Below are 16809 nucleotides of genomic sequence, written 5' to 3' on the forward strand. Positions count from 1 at the left end.
AGTAACAAGGACTCATGCTTCGTATTTTATGCTCTATGTCCTGTAAAAAGCAATGGTTAAGTGGAAAATGACTATAATACCTTAAAAGCAAAAGTTAATCTTGCTTTTAAGGTATTTATTGTGATATAGGTACGAGTAATAATTTGTTTTGAGTTCACTTTAATGCGAAGTTTACCGATACGCGTAGGTCAGCGTAGTGTTCTTCAGCCCTACTTACTCTGCGAAAAGACCCGTGCCATAAAGTAAGCGATTCATGTGTTAATTCTCATCTTTAGTAGGACATACGGCAAAGATTAAGCTAGAACGTTTAGAAAGTACACTTTTAAGCTACTATATCTTACACTATATATTTAACATAAGCTTCTTATTGTTAGTCCAATTCATAAAACCAAATATGAATAACAAATTTTATTATTCTTTATGAAAAACAGTTTATACCTATTGCTAATAATACTTATAATAAAAGTTGTGTGAATTAGTATCAAGGTTAATGGTAAATTGAGGAGTTTTAAGGTGATTGTCATTATCTCTACAGAAACTGCTTTCGCGATTTAATCAACCAGGAAAAGGTCGTAAAAGCATTAAATTTATGGAAGTAAATACGCTTCAAAACTTTTACAATTTCGTATGAAAATAAACAACTAACTGTACAATCCCCTAACGTGTATTGTACCCGTTAAAGTTAAACTATTAAAGGTAGAAAGATCCTAAAAGTTTTTTAACTCTATTCGTACATGCTGATTTATTTTGTAATGTCTGCAAATTGGGTTAAAAGAACATCAAGAGAATGAATACGAAACTCTTACTGGAAGCTACCAAATAAAACGCGAGGCATGTGGAGGCAATCCAAACCGTATTTATAACCTCACCTGCCGTATTGTGTGACAGCGACGGTTGTACACGGCCATCACCATACTAATTTTGCGCTGAGACGACAATTTATTTTATTTATACTCTTTATTTGCACACAAATAAAAATACAAAAAAAGAATAAAAAAAAACACAGACAGAAGAAGTATACAAAAGGCGGCCTTATCGCTTTGTAGCGATCTCTTCCAGGCAACCTTAGGATAAGGAAAACAAAAGGATAACATACTGCAGGTTGTGCATATTAAAAAAAAATACATACTAATAACTACATACTAATACTTAAACTAGATTACACAAATAAAATAATACATAATAAATTAAATATTAAAAAATAAAAAATAATAATAAACTAATATATACTATAACATATCATAAATACATTAACAACAGTAAATACTATTACAAGTCGTCTTCAATGCAAACTATAGTGGTTTTTGACAGCTTTCTTAAAAATACAAAGTGTCTTAGACTGCCTTATGTCTATTGGGAGCGCATTCCATAGCGCTATGGCTTGCACTGTAAACGAGTGCTCATAGAACTTAGTTCTATGAAAAGGCATACTCAAAGTCAGCGCGCGACACGATCTTAAATCAGATTGCACTCCCAGAAAAGTAAACTTCTCCTTAAGATAAGAAGGAGTTTTTAAATGAAATAAAACACAGTACAGAAGCGAAAGTACATGCAAATCCCGGCGACGGCGAATAGGGAGCCACTTGAGTTTTTGTCGAAATTCGGAAACGTGGTCATATTTGCGTAGGCCAAATATGAACCGAATAGCAAGATTTTGGAGACGCTCAAGTTTGTTAATCTGGTCTTCAGTCAAATTAAGAAAGCTTGCATCCGCATAATCGAGAATTGAGAGAAGGAGAGAATGGGCTATCATAACTTTGGTTGGGATTGGCAGAACAGCACGTAGGCGTCGCAATGAATGCATTGTCGCAAAAGTTTTCTTACTCAGCTCCTTAATATGCGTTGACCATGATAAATCTTGATCTATTTGAATGCCAAGATCTTTAACGGTGGCACTAAAAGGAATAGCGACACCATTATAAACAATAGAAGGGATGTTTTGCCAATCAACTTTTGAAATCATTCCCGGACTGCCAATAATTATTGATTGCGATTTTGCGGGGTTCACCTTCAGCCCATACTGCTTGCTCCATTCACAGATCAGTGAAAGATCAACATTAACAGCAGTAATAGCAGAGCCAAGATTTTCAAAAGTTGAGTGGCGATAAATCTGGACATCATCTGCATACATGTGATAGAGAGAAGCTATTTTTTGAGTGATAGAATTAATGAATATGGCAAATAGTAAAGGAGATAACACGCCACCCTGAGGTACCCCGGCCGTAACATCACACCAAGATGAAACGGACTCATCAGTCCGAATGCGTTGTCGACGACCAATGAGGTAACTCCGAAACCAGTCTATCGCCGATGGAGATATGTTAATAGAGCGCAGAAGACTAAGCAAAATATCATAGTCAACGGTATTGAAAGCGTTACTAAAATCAAGCAGAGTCAGAACAGTAAGCTGCTTATTATCCATCGCCCACCGAATGTCATCGGTGACTTTGACCAATGCTGTAACCGTACTATGACCAGGACCAAATCGCGATTGCAAGGGACTAAGAAGATTATTTTTATTAAGAAATAGGCTTAACTGCTTGTAAACTAATTTTTCAAGGACTTTTGACAAGAAAGGTAAAATCGAAATGGGACGGAAATCTGAAAGAGAAACAGGTCTAGCCTTTTTAGGGAGAGGAATAATCTGAGCATTTTTCCACGCATCGGGAAATTTGCTACAACAGATTGAAAAATTCAGAATATGAGTTAAAATGGGAGAAATAACATCAAGAATAGGAATGATCATATTACGGCTAATGCAATCAGTACCGACAGCATTCGAGGCGATGGACATTATACTCTTCTTAACATCACATTCAGAGAAAGACTCGAAGTTAAAAGAGAGAAAGTTTGGAGTTGAGGGAGAAGAAAGAGTTCTTAGTGTATTTTCTTTATCGACACCATCAATTGTATCGGAGGTAGATAAATGTTTGTTCAGGAGTTCAATATAAATGTTAAAAGAAGTCTTATTAGATGATTTACCAACTCCAAGTGACTCGAGAAACTTCCATGTTTTAGCAGTGCTACCACTTTCGACTGACTTATGTATGTGGCGTCGTTGGGCATCTCTACACAATGTATTACAGCGATTCCGTAATTTATGGTACTTTAAACGGTTATCAACCGAGTTATTAACTTTGTATTTGTATTTTGCGGAGTTCTTTTTATTCATTGACACTTTGATTTCATCCGACAACCACGGTGCTGGCAAGTGCTTCATCTTAATAGATCTTATCGGAGCATGCGTATCATAAAGCTGCGTTACAAGAGTATTAAATATCTCAACCTTCTGATCAATTAAGTTAACAGCTGTGATAGCATTCCAATCCAAGAGGCTGGCATCATTACAAAGGCGACTTTTGTAGGAAAGATATATCAATTCATGATAGGAAAATGCATCAGCAGGACACTGGCCGTGCTTAAAGACAAAGTCCGGAGAAGAAACCATTATAAGGTCAAGAAGAGAGGGAGTACAGCCAGGCGAGTAATGTGTTGCAGCAAGAGGCAGAACAGATAAATTACAGGATTCCACAACTGACATTAATTTCTTGCTACGAAAATCATCTTTAAGTAAACACGTGTTAAAATCACCCATAATAATAGAGTGGCTGTACAAGGGGACAAATTTTTCAAACATTGATTCTAATGAGCAAAAGTAATTAGAAACAGAGGGCGGGCAGTAAAAAACACCGAGAAGAATTTTGGTATGCGATAGGAGAACTTCCACCATTAAGTGCTCAGCCGCATCAGGTTGCGGGGGTTGTGAAGACAAGCTAACTATAGAGAAAGGAATATGAGAACGCAAGTAGATCGCTACTCCACCACCTCCTTTACCAACCCGGACATTGCGGATGAGCCGAAAACCTGGCAGTGAGTATGATGTTGAAGGTAAACACGTTTTTAGCCAGGACTCAGACACAAGAATGGCGTGTAAATTACGGGAATCAAAAGATGCAAGCATATCAGGATAGTGAGCCGGAATGCTTTGAGCATTAATATGAATGACATTAAAGGTTTTCAGGCAATCTGAGAAACAAGAATCAATGGTTACATCAAGCGGAAGGAAAGATGTACTGTGAAAACTATCATCACTAGAAGACAAAGACTGAAAACAATCACTATCTACACCGTTTGACGACATATAATAAATAATAAATAATAACAATGGTAAGCAACTGATAAAATGAAAATGATGCACGACACGGTCCAATAGCGGTTATAGCCTAGTGGTCAGGACTACAGCTTCCTTTACAGGGGAATTGAGTTCAGTCCAAGAAGCTCTAAATTTTCGAAGGAACATTTGCCTTTTAGACGACCGTGGCGGACTATGGCCAAATCCTTTCTTATTGGTATCCGCCTATGGATATCTGCATTAATGTGAGAGAGTTCACACAGAAGATAGGAGTTTGTTCCACAATTGAAAGAATTGTGTGTGTGTGTGAGTGTGTGTGTGTGTAATGAACATGAATGTTTTTAGTGATTGTGGGTTATTTATCTGTATATTATTAGTATATATTTACGAGTATATTATTAATAAATACTCATCTTAGTACCCATAACACAAGCTACGCTTACTTTGGGGCTAGGTGGCAATGTATGTTGCAGTATATTTATATTTATTTTATCTCCAACTTCGTAAGAATATTATAAGTCACTGCAGCAATTTTACTGCAGGATATTTATGATGAAGACATTGTTCAGTAATAAACTGTTAAGTTGTTATTATCTCCTTTTTAAAACTACTTATATGTTATGAATAAACTATTCTGCAATGAATGACAACAAAACTGCTGGATATTATCATCTGACCGGCCACATATTAATAATATAAAAAACGTAAATTATAAAGTAACAGCCAATTAACGTCACATTGACCCAGTTGTCTGGTAAAACAGAATTTCCCCAGAGATTACTTCGCATTGTTTTCCATCACAGAAAACCGAGTAATGAAATGTAAATATCAATTAAGCATAATATATGCAATTTATTTACTCGGTGTTTACTTGTCGACATTAAATTATATAGGAACGTATTTCTTTGAGTAAGACACCGTTAATACAAAAGGGGCCAAAAAGTTGAGCGAGTGATATTTAGGTACATGGTTTAACAAAACATTCACAATGAATAGGAAGTTAAGACTCGAATGGTAATAGCTTTAACCGATAACAAGATGAGTAAGAATCCTTTGCGCTTTAAGCCCCATATGTCGATATATCTAGTTTAATCTTCTTTACATACGGTAAAGCGTAAACAAGTGAAGAAGATTTTAGAAGTTATACAGATTTTCAGATGTTTAGATTTGGGAACAAAGACCTAAGTAAGTCCTGCAATGAAAGACGCGTTTCACACTGTCCTGTCGTGAAAAATATTGAGGAATATGAAAACGCCATCTATAACCTACCATGAGTAGAAAAGTCACATACCTAGGTTTCATGCTGGTACAATAGATACGAATTCGTTCAACTCAGGCTAATTTTTTTTCCCCAAAAATGAAGTTTTTCTCAAAAAATAAAGTCCTTGTTACAACCGTGAGCAGACCATAATCACTAGAGCTGCTCAACTTTTTCATCTCGCAAAGAATAGACAAGAGTATACGAAAGTGCCTTTTAATCTTTGCAATTGAGACAAGTAACCCAAGAAAGAAGACTAACTTTAGTACAGCATTTAAACCCCTATAACCATAGACTTTACTATTTATCCTAAAACTGCATAAACAACGTATGAATTTTAAAAAAAATCTTAAGATACACGTCGTTTCAAAGGAATACTCAATAACTTAATAATTGATATTAATTTCACTCCTTATGTACAGACGTGTGAATTATAATTTGCGTAAAAAACAATGTTCTTTATTCTATTAGATCGCGGCCTGAATAATATTGAGATGTTACATTATTGAAAGATGGGATCAATACGTCATATCACGTCTTCTTTAAATAATTTGATTGGTGGGAATTCACCCATTCTCACTCTGTGCATTCGAATGCACATTATTGATATCTTTGTGACCACTGGTGTGATACTTAATTTAACACACAACATATATATACCTATATATATATAGGGTTAAGTATTAAATACCAGAAAGCATATGCCTTGTAGTTTTTAAATTATAATAATAATTTTTGTTTAACGACTTTTTTTCACTCGATAGTTTGTGAAATATTAAATATTTTACAGTTACTATTCGTGTTACTACTCCGTAATGTAAAAACAGCAATGGCGCGCAAATCACGACTCGACTACGCGACGTTGTCAAATTATAATATGTATTCGGTGTAATGCCACTGTACAGAAATAACATGATTTATTAATTTCGTTGTTTGAAATAAGTAATTGTTAGCTGTAATGATAAGAACTAGAAGGCCAAGAGCTTTCTTGTATTTTATTATTGATGCCTTTGTAAGTCCTCCTGTCGTCACCATCTTTATTGTATTGTTATCAAATTTAATCTTTATTGGCAGCGATTTTTATTTTGGATTAAGTGTCTCGCTAAACCATAATATCTAGGCAGGTATTTTAGCACTATATTCTTTTGTAAGTGAAACAAGCCGTTTCCGCTAGTTGAATATAATAAGAAAAACGATGATAACAAATAAATAAAAATAAATATATTACGACAATACACACATTGCCATCTAGCCCCAAAGTAAGCGTAGCTTGTGTTATGGTTACTAAGACGACTAATAAATATTTTAATGAATAATATACATAAATACTTAGAATATTAGTTCCTTTTTAAATAATAGAGCAAGTAGAGTATGAACGCGGTAGATACTTCCGCGATGCTCTCGAGTCGAGAAAAGTGACGTTGCAGTAACCGAAACACATACAAACTGTCTGTGCTAAACCTACGGGAGCACTTAGACCTAACTACATGTTACATGCGATCTATACCTGTGAAACAATAAACATTTATTGCTAATGATGTAGTTCAGGTATCTTCGCTCTGGCAATTGCTATCCCAGTTTAACACAATGCTCCATAGTTACGGAATCTCGTCCGGCTTTATGTAAATACTTCGTGAAGTCAACATCTAAGTTTCGATACACATTTGCATGTGACTGCATATTACATCCATTCACAGGATAACGCGTAATCAACGATGAGATTTGGCTTACTATCGTGCTGTGATTACTTACAGAAAACCATTATAATATTCTTCAGCAATGATGAGTACCCCTCGGTCGAACGTTTGATACTACAGAACTATTAACATTAATTGTTATAATTGATAGTAACATATTGAATCTTTGATCTTTCTATTGCGCCCACACGTGTTACTGCGCATGCGCAATTTGCAATGTTTAGCTCTCTATATCCTTCTCTCTTCGTTATTCTTTTTTCTCTCTCATCTAACTAAAAGTGCCTAAACGTAACCATGAAATTAAACACTAACTTATCGATACAAGAAAAAACAGAATAGCTACTTAGTACGTTAATTGAGGACAGATATATAAGTTTGTTAATGTAACGTATTGCTACAATCCTTGATTAACGCGGTTGAAACTGGCTAAAAGCTTAGCTAGATGTTAAAATAATTATTTAAACTTAATTACAAGTTTGGCATCGTATTAATTATAACTAATAATTTAGTGAACATGATATTGTTATCCCAGTTTAACACAATGCTCCATAGTTAAGGAATCTCGTCCGGGTTTATGTAAATGCATCGCGAAGTTAACATCCTAGTTTCGATACACATTTGCATGTGACTGCATATTACATCGATTCCAAGTGTAGCTTGTGGCACTACATGTTATCAACGTTGAGGTTTTGGTTTAGTGTGGTTTTAAAATGTGGTTTATACGTAAAGTAAAAATATGAGAGTGATGTACGGTTTAAAGAAGAAACCACATGAAAGAAGAATAATTTCAAGCTTCTACCACAAAACGATAAACTATTTAAAACTGATATGGTTCTAAAGTGGCTGTAACGCATAAAGAAAACTAAGTGAGACTGCTAAAATAAACTGCTAAGTGGAAAGCATTAAACTCTTATTATTTGCTTTTCGTGCATGTAAAGCAGTGGTCTATTAAGTGTTGTGATGATAATACAATAAAAAGCAGCTCTTGGTTTTTATTTTGTCTATACATTTTTGAGGACTAATCGAGCTGTTCAGTATTCAAACCATAGTTATACAATTTTTGCAACTGATTATATTGAGTTCACTCCTGCTTACTATGGTTCCGTTCCCGCGATCGCTGATTGGCTGAATGCCCGGTGGCACAAGGCACCACCAGCGCTCCTAGCGGTCGGATAACGTATAGACTATCGCCATTATTGTTCGAAACAACGTTCGTTCGTAACGACATCAAAAATCAAAACCCATTACAAAAGAATTGCTCTAGGCGTTGTTCAAGTCCTTTTCTTCATTAGTTTTGTGTTGTGCCGTGCTCAATCAGCTGGAAGAAGACTGCTGCGTAACCTGGACGTTCCAGTAACTGTGAGTAGTTTTTTTTATTGCTTGTTGCCGAATTCGTGTAACTATAGGTAAAACTGAACATATCTAGGTCCTTCGAGATAAGAATCCCCCACGAGCAAAACAGTAATTATCAGAATACTTTCCATTGCAACTGCCCATTTTATTGTATACAACTATAACGAACAACGGACTTTACTTCTTGGCAGACTTTGTTTATTATAAACCAGTTTAACTTAGCTACATCATATAAAATGGTAAAACCTGAAAATTATGATGATATACCTACGGCCCTAGAAACGGTACGGTATTAGAAATTAACAATAATTAATTTTATTTTATTGCCGTTTGTTCAATGGTATCCAAAACAGCAACTGAGCATTTGTATTGACCACGACAATTAATCAAGCCGATTTAGTAATCCAACGAGAATAAATTGTATCCAGATGACACGGAATATTGAAAACCCAGTTTCTAAAACTCAGATCCAATCAACGGTCAACCATAATAACTGCTACAGTTGACAAGCTATCAATTTCACAAAAGAAATGTCTAATATTACCATCTTGATATTATTAACACGATATTTGTTGCTCACGACAGAACAGACACGATATTTACGTTAAGCGATAGAGGATGAAATTTTTTGTGTTACACTCGTATGTCTGTGTGCAGCTTGGCACAAACAGGGCTCTGTAAAATAACAAAGCCGCAACAGGAAATTCCTACTCCGGATAGATACTGAAATTTCTTGACAGATTAACCTAATTATTTCCAGACTGACCCAGGAATCTGGCCCAACATCTTAACACGCGTTGTCAAACATGCAAAATTATTTGCATGTTTGACTACGGAGACCAATAAGCCGTCGTATATATTAAAGTCTATTGTTGTTACTTTGTTATAGATTTACAAAAAATGCGTAATTTTTTTTTTACAGATTCACAATAAATAAATAATAAATAAATTAGCGCACTACGACAGTATACACATAGCCCAAAAGTAAGCGCAGCTTTTGTGATTCGTACTAAGATGACTGATGAATATTTTTATATGAATAATAAACATAAACGTAGGTTGGCGCAGCTTCAATAGCAAGGGTTGGAAGTACAATATTAGGTTAATATCAGATTGCTAAAATTCATTTGCAAATGGATCACCGATCAGTGTTTCATAAACTGGAGCGAAGTCAAACAATTTCAATTTATCAATATTTATATCGATTTTCAGGTCAGACGAAAACTTGCCAGGAAACAGAAATTTGCCGGAGTCAGTCACTCGCATGCTATGAAGAGAAGATATTTATATTTTAAACCCGAAGTGGAGCTCTAAAAACCTTCTCTTCTATGAGGGAGGTGATGAGGCCTGTATCCATGAGTGGAACGTTAATAGTCATGAACAGTAAAAGCATACTTACAAATAACCTGCAACGTGACAGGTGCGGATCTCCCATCGCCCTCAACGTTGGACGCGATGCAGACATATTTACCCGCCTGCTCCCTCGACACGCCCTGGAGGGCCAAGTGCGCTGACCCCGCTATCACGCCCGCCCGCTGATTGTGCGTCATTACTTGACTCTGCGGAATTAAAATTAATCTTAAATCCTTTGCACGCAGCATAATATTTGATGACCTCCCTGAAGCAGTGGTAGGTCTTATAAGTGGGAGGTCAATAAGTCAAGAGATGTGCGAAATATAAATAAAATTTTATTAAACCATACTTAGTAAGGAAATTAATTTCCCTTTAATGTACCAAGAACATCTTAGTCTGATAATGGAGCTAGCATTAAAAGCTTGCATGAAAAAAAATTGGGTTACTGCTTTCCCAGCTTTACTTTATTCCAATTGACTAAGCTATATCCAACTATGATGACCACATTTTTTTTAATAACGGCTTTTATACTCGTGGGACCAAGCTCTGACCTCACTTTCACCCCCACTGATTGCGCTTCATTACGTGGCCTTGCTGAATGGAGATTATTTTTAATGACAATGTCCCGTCATAATTTGGGACAACCTTCACCGCAGCCGTTTCAGTAAAAATAGTATGAGCAGTGAGCTTATAAAAGTAACATATTAAATCAATGAGTATGAGCTTTGATAAGAAAAAAATAAGATTTGTTCTGAGCAGTATTGCTCAATTAATACAGAATTTTATTTTCTACGTTATATTTGTTGACACCGGCTATAAAAAGCAAAGATACACAACAAGCAGTAATTTTACTTTATCTATTTTTCCGCTTTTGCGCTTAGACCCCAACACAAAAACGACGGAGTGTTAAAAGTTTGACGTGTCTTTGCGTGTGTGTGTATGTCTGTGGTATCGTATTTTCCGAACAGATGAACCGATTTTGTTAGTCTTATTAGTTGGGAGTGTTTTAGCTATGTTTAAATAAAAATCGCTACAAGATGGCAATCACCACAAAAATGGCGGATCACATATTTTACTCCCTCAATATGGGTACCAAAATTCAAATTCAAAATTACATTTTTTTTAAGAAGCCTAGTTTTTTTAAGAAGTCAGTCTATTTGTAGTGACAGTACCAAATGAAAAGGCTTGACTTGTACCCGAGGCTTTGTATGAATGGAATTCCTCATTTCCCATGTGCGGAAAGAAAGCTACCGGCAAATTTTGATAAGATCAGTTCAATTGTATAAACGGTAGATGGCTAAAAACAGACCGAAATACACATTTTGGCCTTTTATGGTTAAAGTAAATTAAAAGAATCCGTTAGTTTGACCACTTTTATGAAGTTATTCCTTCATCTACTGGGTTGGTTTCCGCATTTAAAACTTCTCGACCTTTGTACGTGCATACCTGACTTAGTAGCCCATTTATTTATAATTATCAACCTAAATGTTAATTCTGGTGTATCGACTCGTCAGGACTTTCATACAAACTGTCAACCCCTGTTTTACCACTTTACACATTTTGATAAAATATTTTTTAAAACACCTATTTTTTAAATTTGGAATGGAGATATTCCAAAATAATTATACAATTTTGTCTTATTTAAAACTGATAACCTATATACCGATTTCCACGTATCTCACTTAAAAAAAAAAGGACTTTAATACCAACTTCCGACCCCCATTTTCATTCCCGGTTATAATTTCTCAAAACCGTATTTTCTTAGCTGACGTTCTAAAATGAACGAGTAGGCTTTGTTGTTCCTGAGATTTCATGATCAGTTAGTGAGTAAGTTAATCAGTGGTTTTCTCTGTTATATATTTAGATTTAGACACGGAGATTAAATTAATTTTTTGGTGGTAAATTAAGGTAATGCAGTATGAGATGGTAGCAGGTTAACAGCAGTGGCATGCCTAGGGTTTTGAGTATGAGCAAGCCCAGTTACCTAAAGGACAAATTTAACTCGTCATGATCTCTAAGTCACCATTCTTGTTGTGCTAAATGACAAACAATATCAACAAATCTTTGAAAAATACTACGATTAGGGTCAGCACGCGAATTATAATAAAGAAGTTTCTATGCAATGTTTGCCAAAATTAAAAAGTAATCATAGAAATCCCAAGTGTTTCTTTGAGTTCTGCAGCTTTAATTCTTATGACGCCTGGTAATTTATGTCGTAACCAGCCGCGTTCCAACCATTCTTTTCATTAGAAAAAAAATATGCAAAGCCAACAAACAATTTTAAATAAAAAAAAATACCTGTTGTTCGCCAATTATTTTTTAATTTCACCACAGAAACAATTTGCACACAATTTGAGCTCATATTTAACAATATTTACTATAATTTGAAAGAAAACAAACCAGTAAAATTCACTATTCAACTCAAAAAAAACAATAATAAACTCCTAACTAATAACGCGTAGACAGAGAAGTCTCTGTCTACGTAGTAACGTATCAATAATAATGAATCTGTCAAGTGTCAACTAGTTGTAACGCAAAAAATAATAACACGCGTGAAGTTGTTTCAATTCGCTCGCTGGTCATCTTCACTAACTTCAACTCGCAATCTGGCATTTGATCTCCATACTAAATTATTAAATAATCTAGATTGTCTCTGCTAAATACATTGAAATTTCTATGAGAGACAGCAGTAAAATAAAAGCCCCATATAAGCAAATGAGTGTGAGCAAGACAAAGCGGGACCTCCGATCGCGTACGAAGACACGCGAAGAGCGCGATTTTGATAGTTCGGCGCGGCGCCGCGCCGTTCGGCTGGTTGTTACCACAGAGTCTACCTGCCAGAGTAACGTAGTGCTTGCAGTAAAGTAGACAAAAAGTATATACATTATTGAGCAAAAGTTAAAACATTGTATTTATATGCTCATTGCTATCAAGTTTTAATTATTTTGTTAATTTCATTTCGGAATAGTCGAGAAAAAATAAACAGAGATATTTATTGTAACACAAGCCCGGCTTTTCGGCTTGTATGGTAGTACCGCCACTGGTTAACAGATAAATATGAGACCTATATCGACCTATATCCAAGCAGTGTCTACGTGACACCGTGTTGGAACACTGAATTGCTTGAAGTCTCCGATTAGGAAGACTGATATTATACTATCTACTGATGATACTTTTTAAATAATTAATATTAGATTATTATATTTAACGAAAACATTGAATTTATTTACCATTTTGTCAAATTTGTGCTACTAATTAGTAACTAAACTATAACCTAAAATAAACTATTTAAAAACTAAATAAAATCTAAAACGTCCTCGAAACCACCGCAGCGAGGCACAGTTCCTAAGATGCTGGCAGCATTTCCCCTCTGGATGGCAAAACTAATTCGTTGGCCAAGGTAACTGCCCGCTCTAGGATCACCGGTAGACTCGATAACCCTTTTCGATAATTCTTTGAAAAGGGCTCTTGCCTCCGGACCCCACGGTCCCAAAGTCTCTACACCAAAATTAATAATTAAATTAATAATTAATTTTAATTAATATTTAAATTTACAACACATAATCTTTCACTTTAGTAGTATTTTAATCATTTAAAAAAATCACTTGCGAAATAAATACGTTAATAGCTTAGTCAATAGTTTACGCTTCTTTGGAAAATATATAAACTGAACTATTCTGTGTATGTTTGTTTTTAATTATCCAAGATGGAAGATCTTCGATAAAACAAGCATTTATTTAATTCACAGTGAGCTAAGCGTAAAGGCCACTTTGATATGATTGGATGCGGTTACAGTTGTTATTAAAATACAACCTTATATCCAGGATGATGATAAAGTCCTATTCATTACTATCAGTAATAAGACGCAACGTTATTGACTTTGGGGTCCTAAGTTGCTTTTTTATTATCAGCAACACCGTACTGGAAAGCGTAGTGTTGGTAGACCTGCCACTAGTTAAAACGAAGATATCAATCGAGTGGTGTTAACTCAAATTACGTTGATCTATTTTTATTATTCTATTTTCATTATTCTTAAAGTTCAATCATTTGAATAAGACATTTTTAGTAATTTGCAAAGCATCTTCTTCTAATCATTTTTACTTAAAAATACTCAAACCCTTTATCTTAATGTAGGTTTTTATTTTGCTTACTATAAGACAATTATTACTGTTTCCGTAATCGAACGACTAACATCGGACAACACATTAGGTTTCATCCTTATTTTTCCTGATATGAAACCATAATAATGTTAAACGAGCGAACAATTTGTTTCGTTGTCTTAAATTTTCAAGCTAATAAACGGATATCAAATATTCCGATGATTAATGAAAAATCATAATATTAAATTTGAGGCTCACGTTAGGTCAAACAAAATTAACCCAACATTTTTGCGTGAATTTGTAACGAGCCCATAAAAATGTCTCTTTAATAATTTCAGCAACCCTTTCCTCAATTATAATTAATATGCTACGAAAGTTTAATGAATTTTAGAATTAATTTTAGAGTACTATAAACTTAGCATAATTTTCATTAGTAAATGTATAAACATACGTATACAATAAAATTTTTAATATCTTTATTAAAATGTGAAAAGTATCAAATGGTTTTTACTAAAACATGAGAGTAGGTTTGAAATCGTTCGTATTTTGTCTATGAGTTTTCGAAAACAAATGAAAGTTTACATTATTATCAACGCGTTACCGGCTCACTACAGTGCATGAGTCTCCTCTCGGAATAAAGGCTAAGTTAGGGCTATAGATTTGAAGATTTGAAGATTTTAAAAGCATTTCAGAACATTATTGAGAACTGTACGACATCCAGGTTTCCTCACAATGTTTTCCTTCGCCATGAATGCAAGTGTTATTAAATTATTTAAAACGCACAGAACTTCCAAAAGATATTGTGTTGATATATTGCTACGATTCTCATTTAGGTCATAACATCTTAAATTGGTACAGCTAAAGTCTGGTAATATTATTATAAGGTAATGTTATGATATTATAAAAGAAGATCTAGCTGCGCCATTTAGAATTCCACTACAATAGGGCATAGAATATAATGAGGGATATGGATAATGAAATTTTATACGCACTTCGCTATATTCCATCACGTCTTTCTATGATGCGAATTTAAAAAAAAAAACAAAAAAAAAATCTCCATACTAAACCTATTTCTCACCTTTACAGTTTAAACATACTTAGAAGGCCCTAACTGCTACACAAATGAAAGCCAGTAGGTAACACGTTATTATAATACAAGATCTGTTTTCAAGCATACTCCGTTTTCGCTAACTTTAAAGCTCTAGAGTATAACAAGCATTATATTTCTGAAATTTATCGTTCATCGTTGATCTCGCCGTCGAAACATATTATTAACGCTATCTAATATATAAAGGGTTGGTCGTCCCAGATCCTATTGACTCAAGTATATATGTAAAAAACTATTAATCCGCACATTTCGGTTTTCTTCTTGGCAGGTTTCTCGGTGGTTTTAAGATTTGAATAAGTTGGAAGTTGGTTTGCCAGCGGCTCGGCTAGTGTTTAAGAGACTACATAACATAAGTAGAGTTATGTGGGATAACTGTACGCGGTGGGTAAGTTTACGCAGCGGACATAGCGCGAATGACGCAATTGCCAATTGGTTGAAACCTGCCGCATTTAGTTTGTAGTTGACCTCAAGTTTCTAAAAACTGCTTACAATTACCCTACATGGCTCTATGTATTATATTTCAAAACCTTTTAACGTTTATTCTATTGCTAAGGTTACTTCAACGCTGAATCATTGATGAAAGCGAGGTACTAGATTTAGATAATAGCACAGTTTTGCGAGCATTAAGCCAGTTTACTCACATTATGCTCCCAAACAACTTTGTAAGCGGGCGGATTTGCGCTCACAACACAGTCGAAGTACACGTCATCACCTTCCTCTATGTCGTTAGGGTTCATTTTCGAACCCAACTGTAGTTCAACGATGGGGACATCTGTTGACAAAATAAAGTATTGAGTTAAAAAATGGATTACCGCATTTCACTGAAAACCGCTGTACATCACGAAATTTTGCAACCATATTAACCTGCAAGCACAAAATTGTATAGAGACTCCTTGTTAAGTTGTATTTGTAATTAAAGTGTAAATATTTAAAATACGTATGACATAACTATGTTTGTAGACTTCATAAAAAGGTTTCCTTAACACCTAATGAAGTACAAAAAAATATAAAATCTTGAGCTTACAAAAACCTGATTGGTTGATTAGATCAATCGAGCCAGTTGTTTACGCTCAGCCCATGTAATTTAAACATTAACATCGCTAATGTCAACCTTATCAGCTATAAATGCGCTCTACGTAGTCTCTTTGAAAATCACAAAGGGCCTTGTATGGAGGGAAAGTTGAAACAAAGCCATTATAATGAAATATATTTGTAAAAGCAATTACGAAAGCAATAAAATATGTAGTTGTTAGTTGCTGTAGTAAAAGTGAACTGCAATCTCTGTGGCAAATTTAAATAGTATCTCGAAATGTTTGTTTTATAGTCGAGTTAACAGAGCTGAAAATTATTTGTTAAACACTTTAAAGATTGTCATGTAGACGTACTTAGTATTTTTTTTACCCTCGACACTATAACGAGGTAAACATAAATTGATTTGTAAGTCTGTTTCATTTTATGCGGTATTAAGAAGCTCTTTGAACGTATTTTTTACTTTTAGTTCTAACGTTCTTTCGTATAACTTTTGAACAGCTTCTTATAAGTATTTCGAGAAGGTTTCCTCTGCAAGCACTTTTTAAACTTCAAGTTTGTTTATTTGTAGTGACCCTTACACAGGTTCAGCAGGCACGAAATCTACCGATAAATAATTAATGTTTAATTATAATACATAGAATGAAAACCTTGCTTTTTGCCTGCGGAGTAACAATTCGCTTCCTTATTAGATCCATGATTTGACATCTCGTTACGAGATTAAACTAACTTAGTTTAAATATAGGTTATTTTATAGCTTCTTTTTCCAGTTGCAGATT

General features: G+C 34.7%; 1 protein-coding gene across 1 annotated transcript in view; it reads right to left on the bottom strand.

Annotated features, from left to right (window-relative positions):
* Window positions 1-16809, bottom strand: part of LOC120624156 (hemicentin-1-like) — a 300069-nt gene that overhangs the window by 29447 nt on the left and 253813 nt on the right. The window contains exons 9-10 of the mRNA XM_039890530.1: window positions 15643-15773; window positions 9840-9999 (exon numbers count right to left, since the gene is read on the bottom strand). Of these exons, the coding sequence (XP_039746464.1) occupies window positions 9840-9999; window positions 15643-15773 (291 nt within the window). The remainder of the gene's footprint in view (window positions 1-9839; window positions 10000-15642; window positions 15774-16809) is intronic.

The sequence above is a fragment of the Pararge aegeria genome, chromosome 5 (assembly GCF_905163445.1).
Source record: "Pararge aegeria chromosome 5, ilParAegt1.1, whole genome shotgun sequence".
In the NCBI taxonomy this organism is placed as follows: domain Eukaryota; kingdom Metazoa; phylum Arthropoda; class Insecta; order Lepidoptera; family Nymphalidae; genus Pararge; species Pararge aegeria.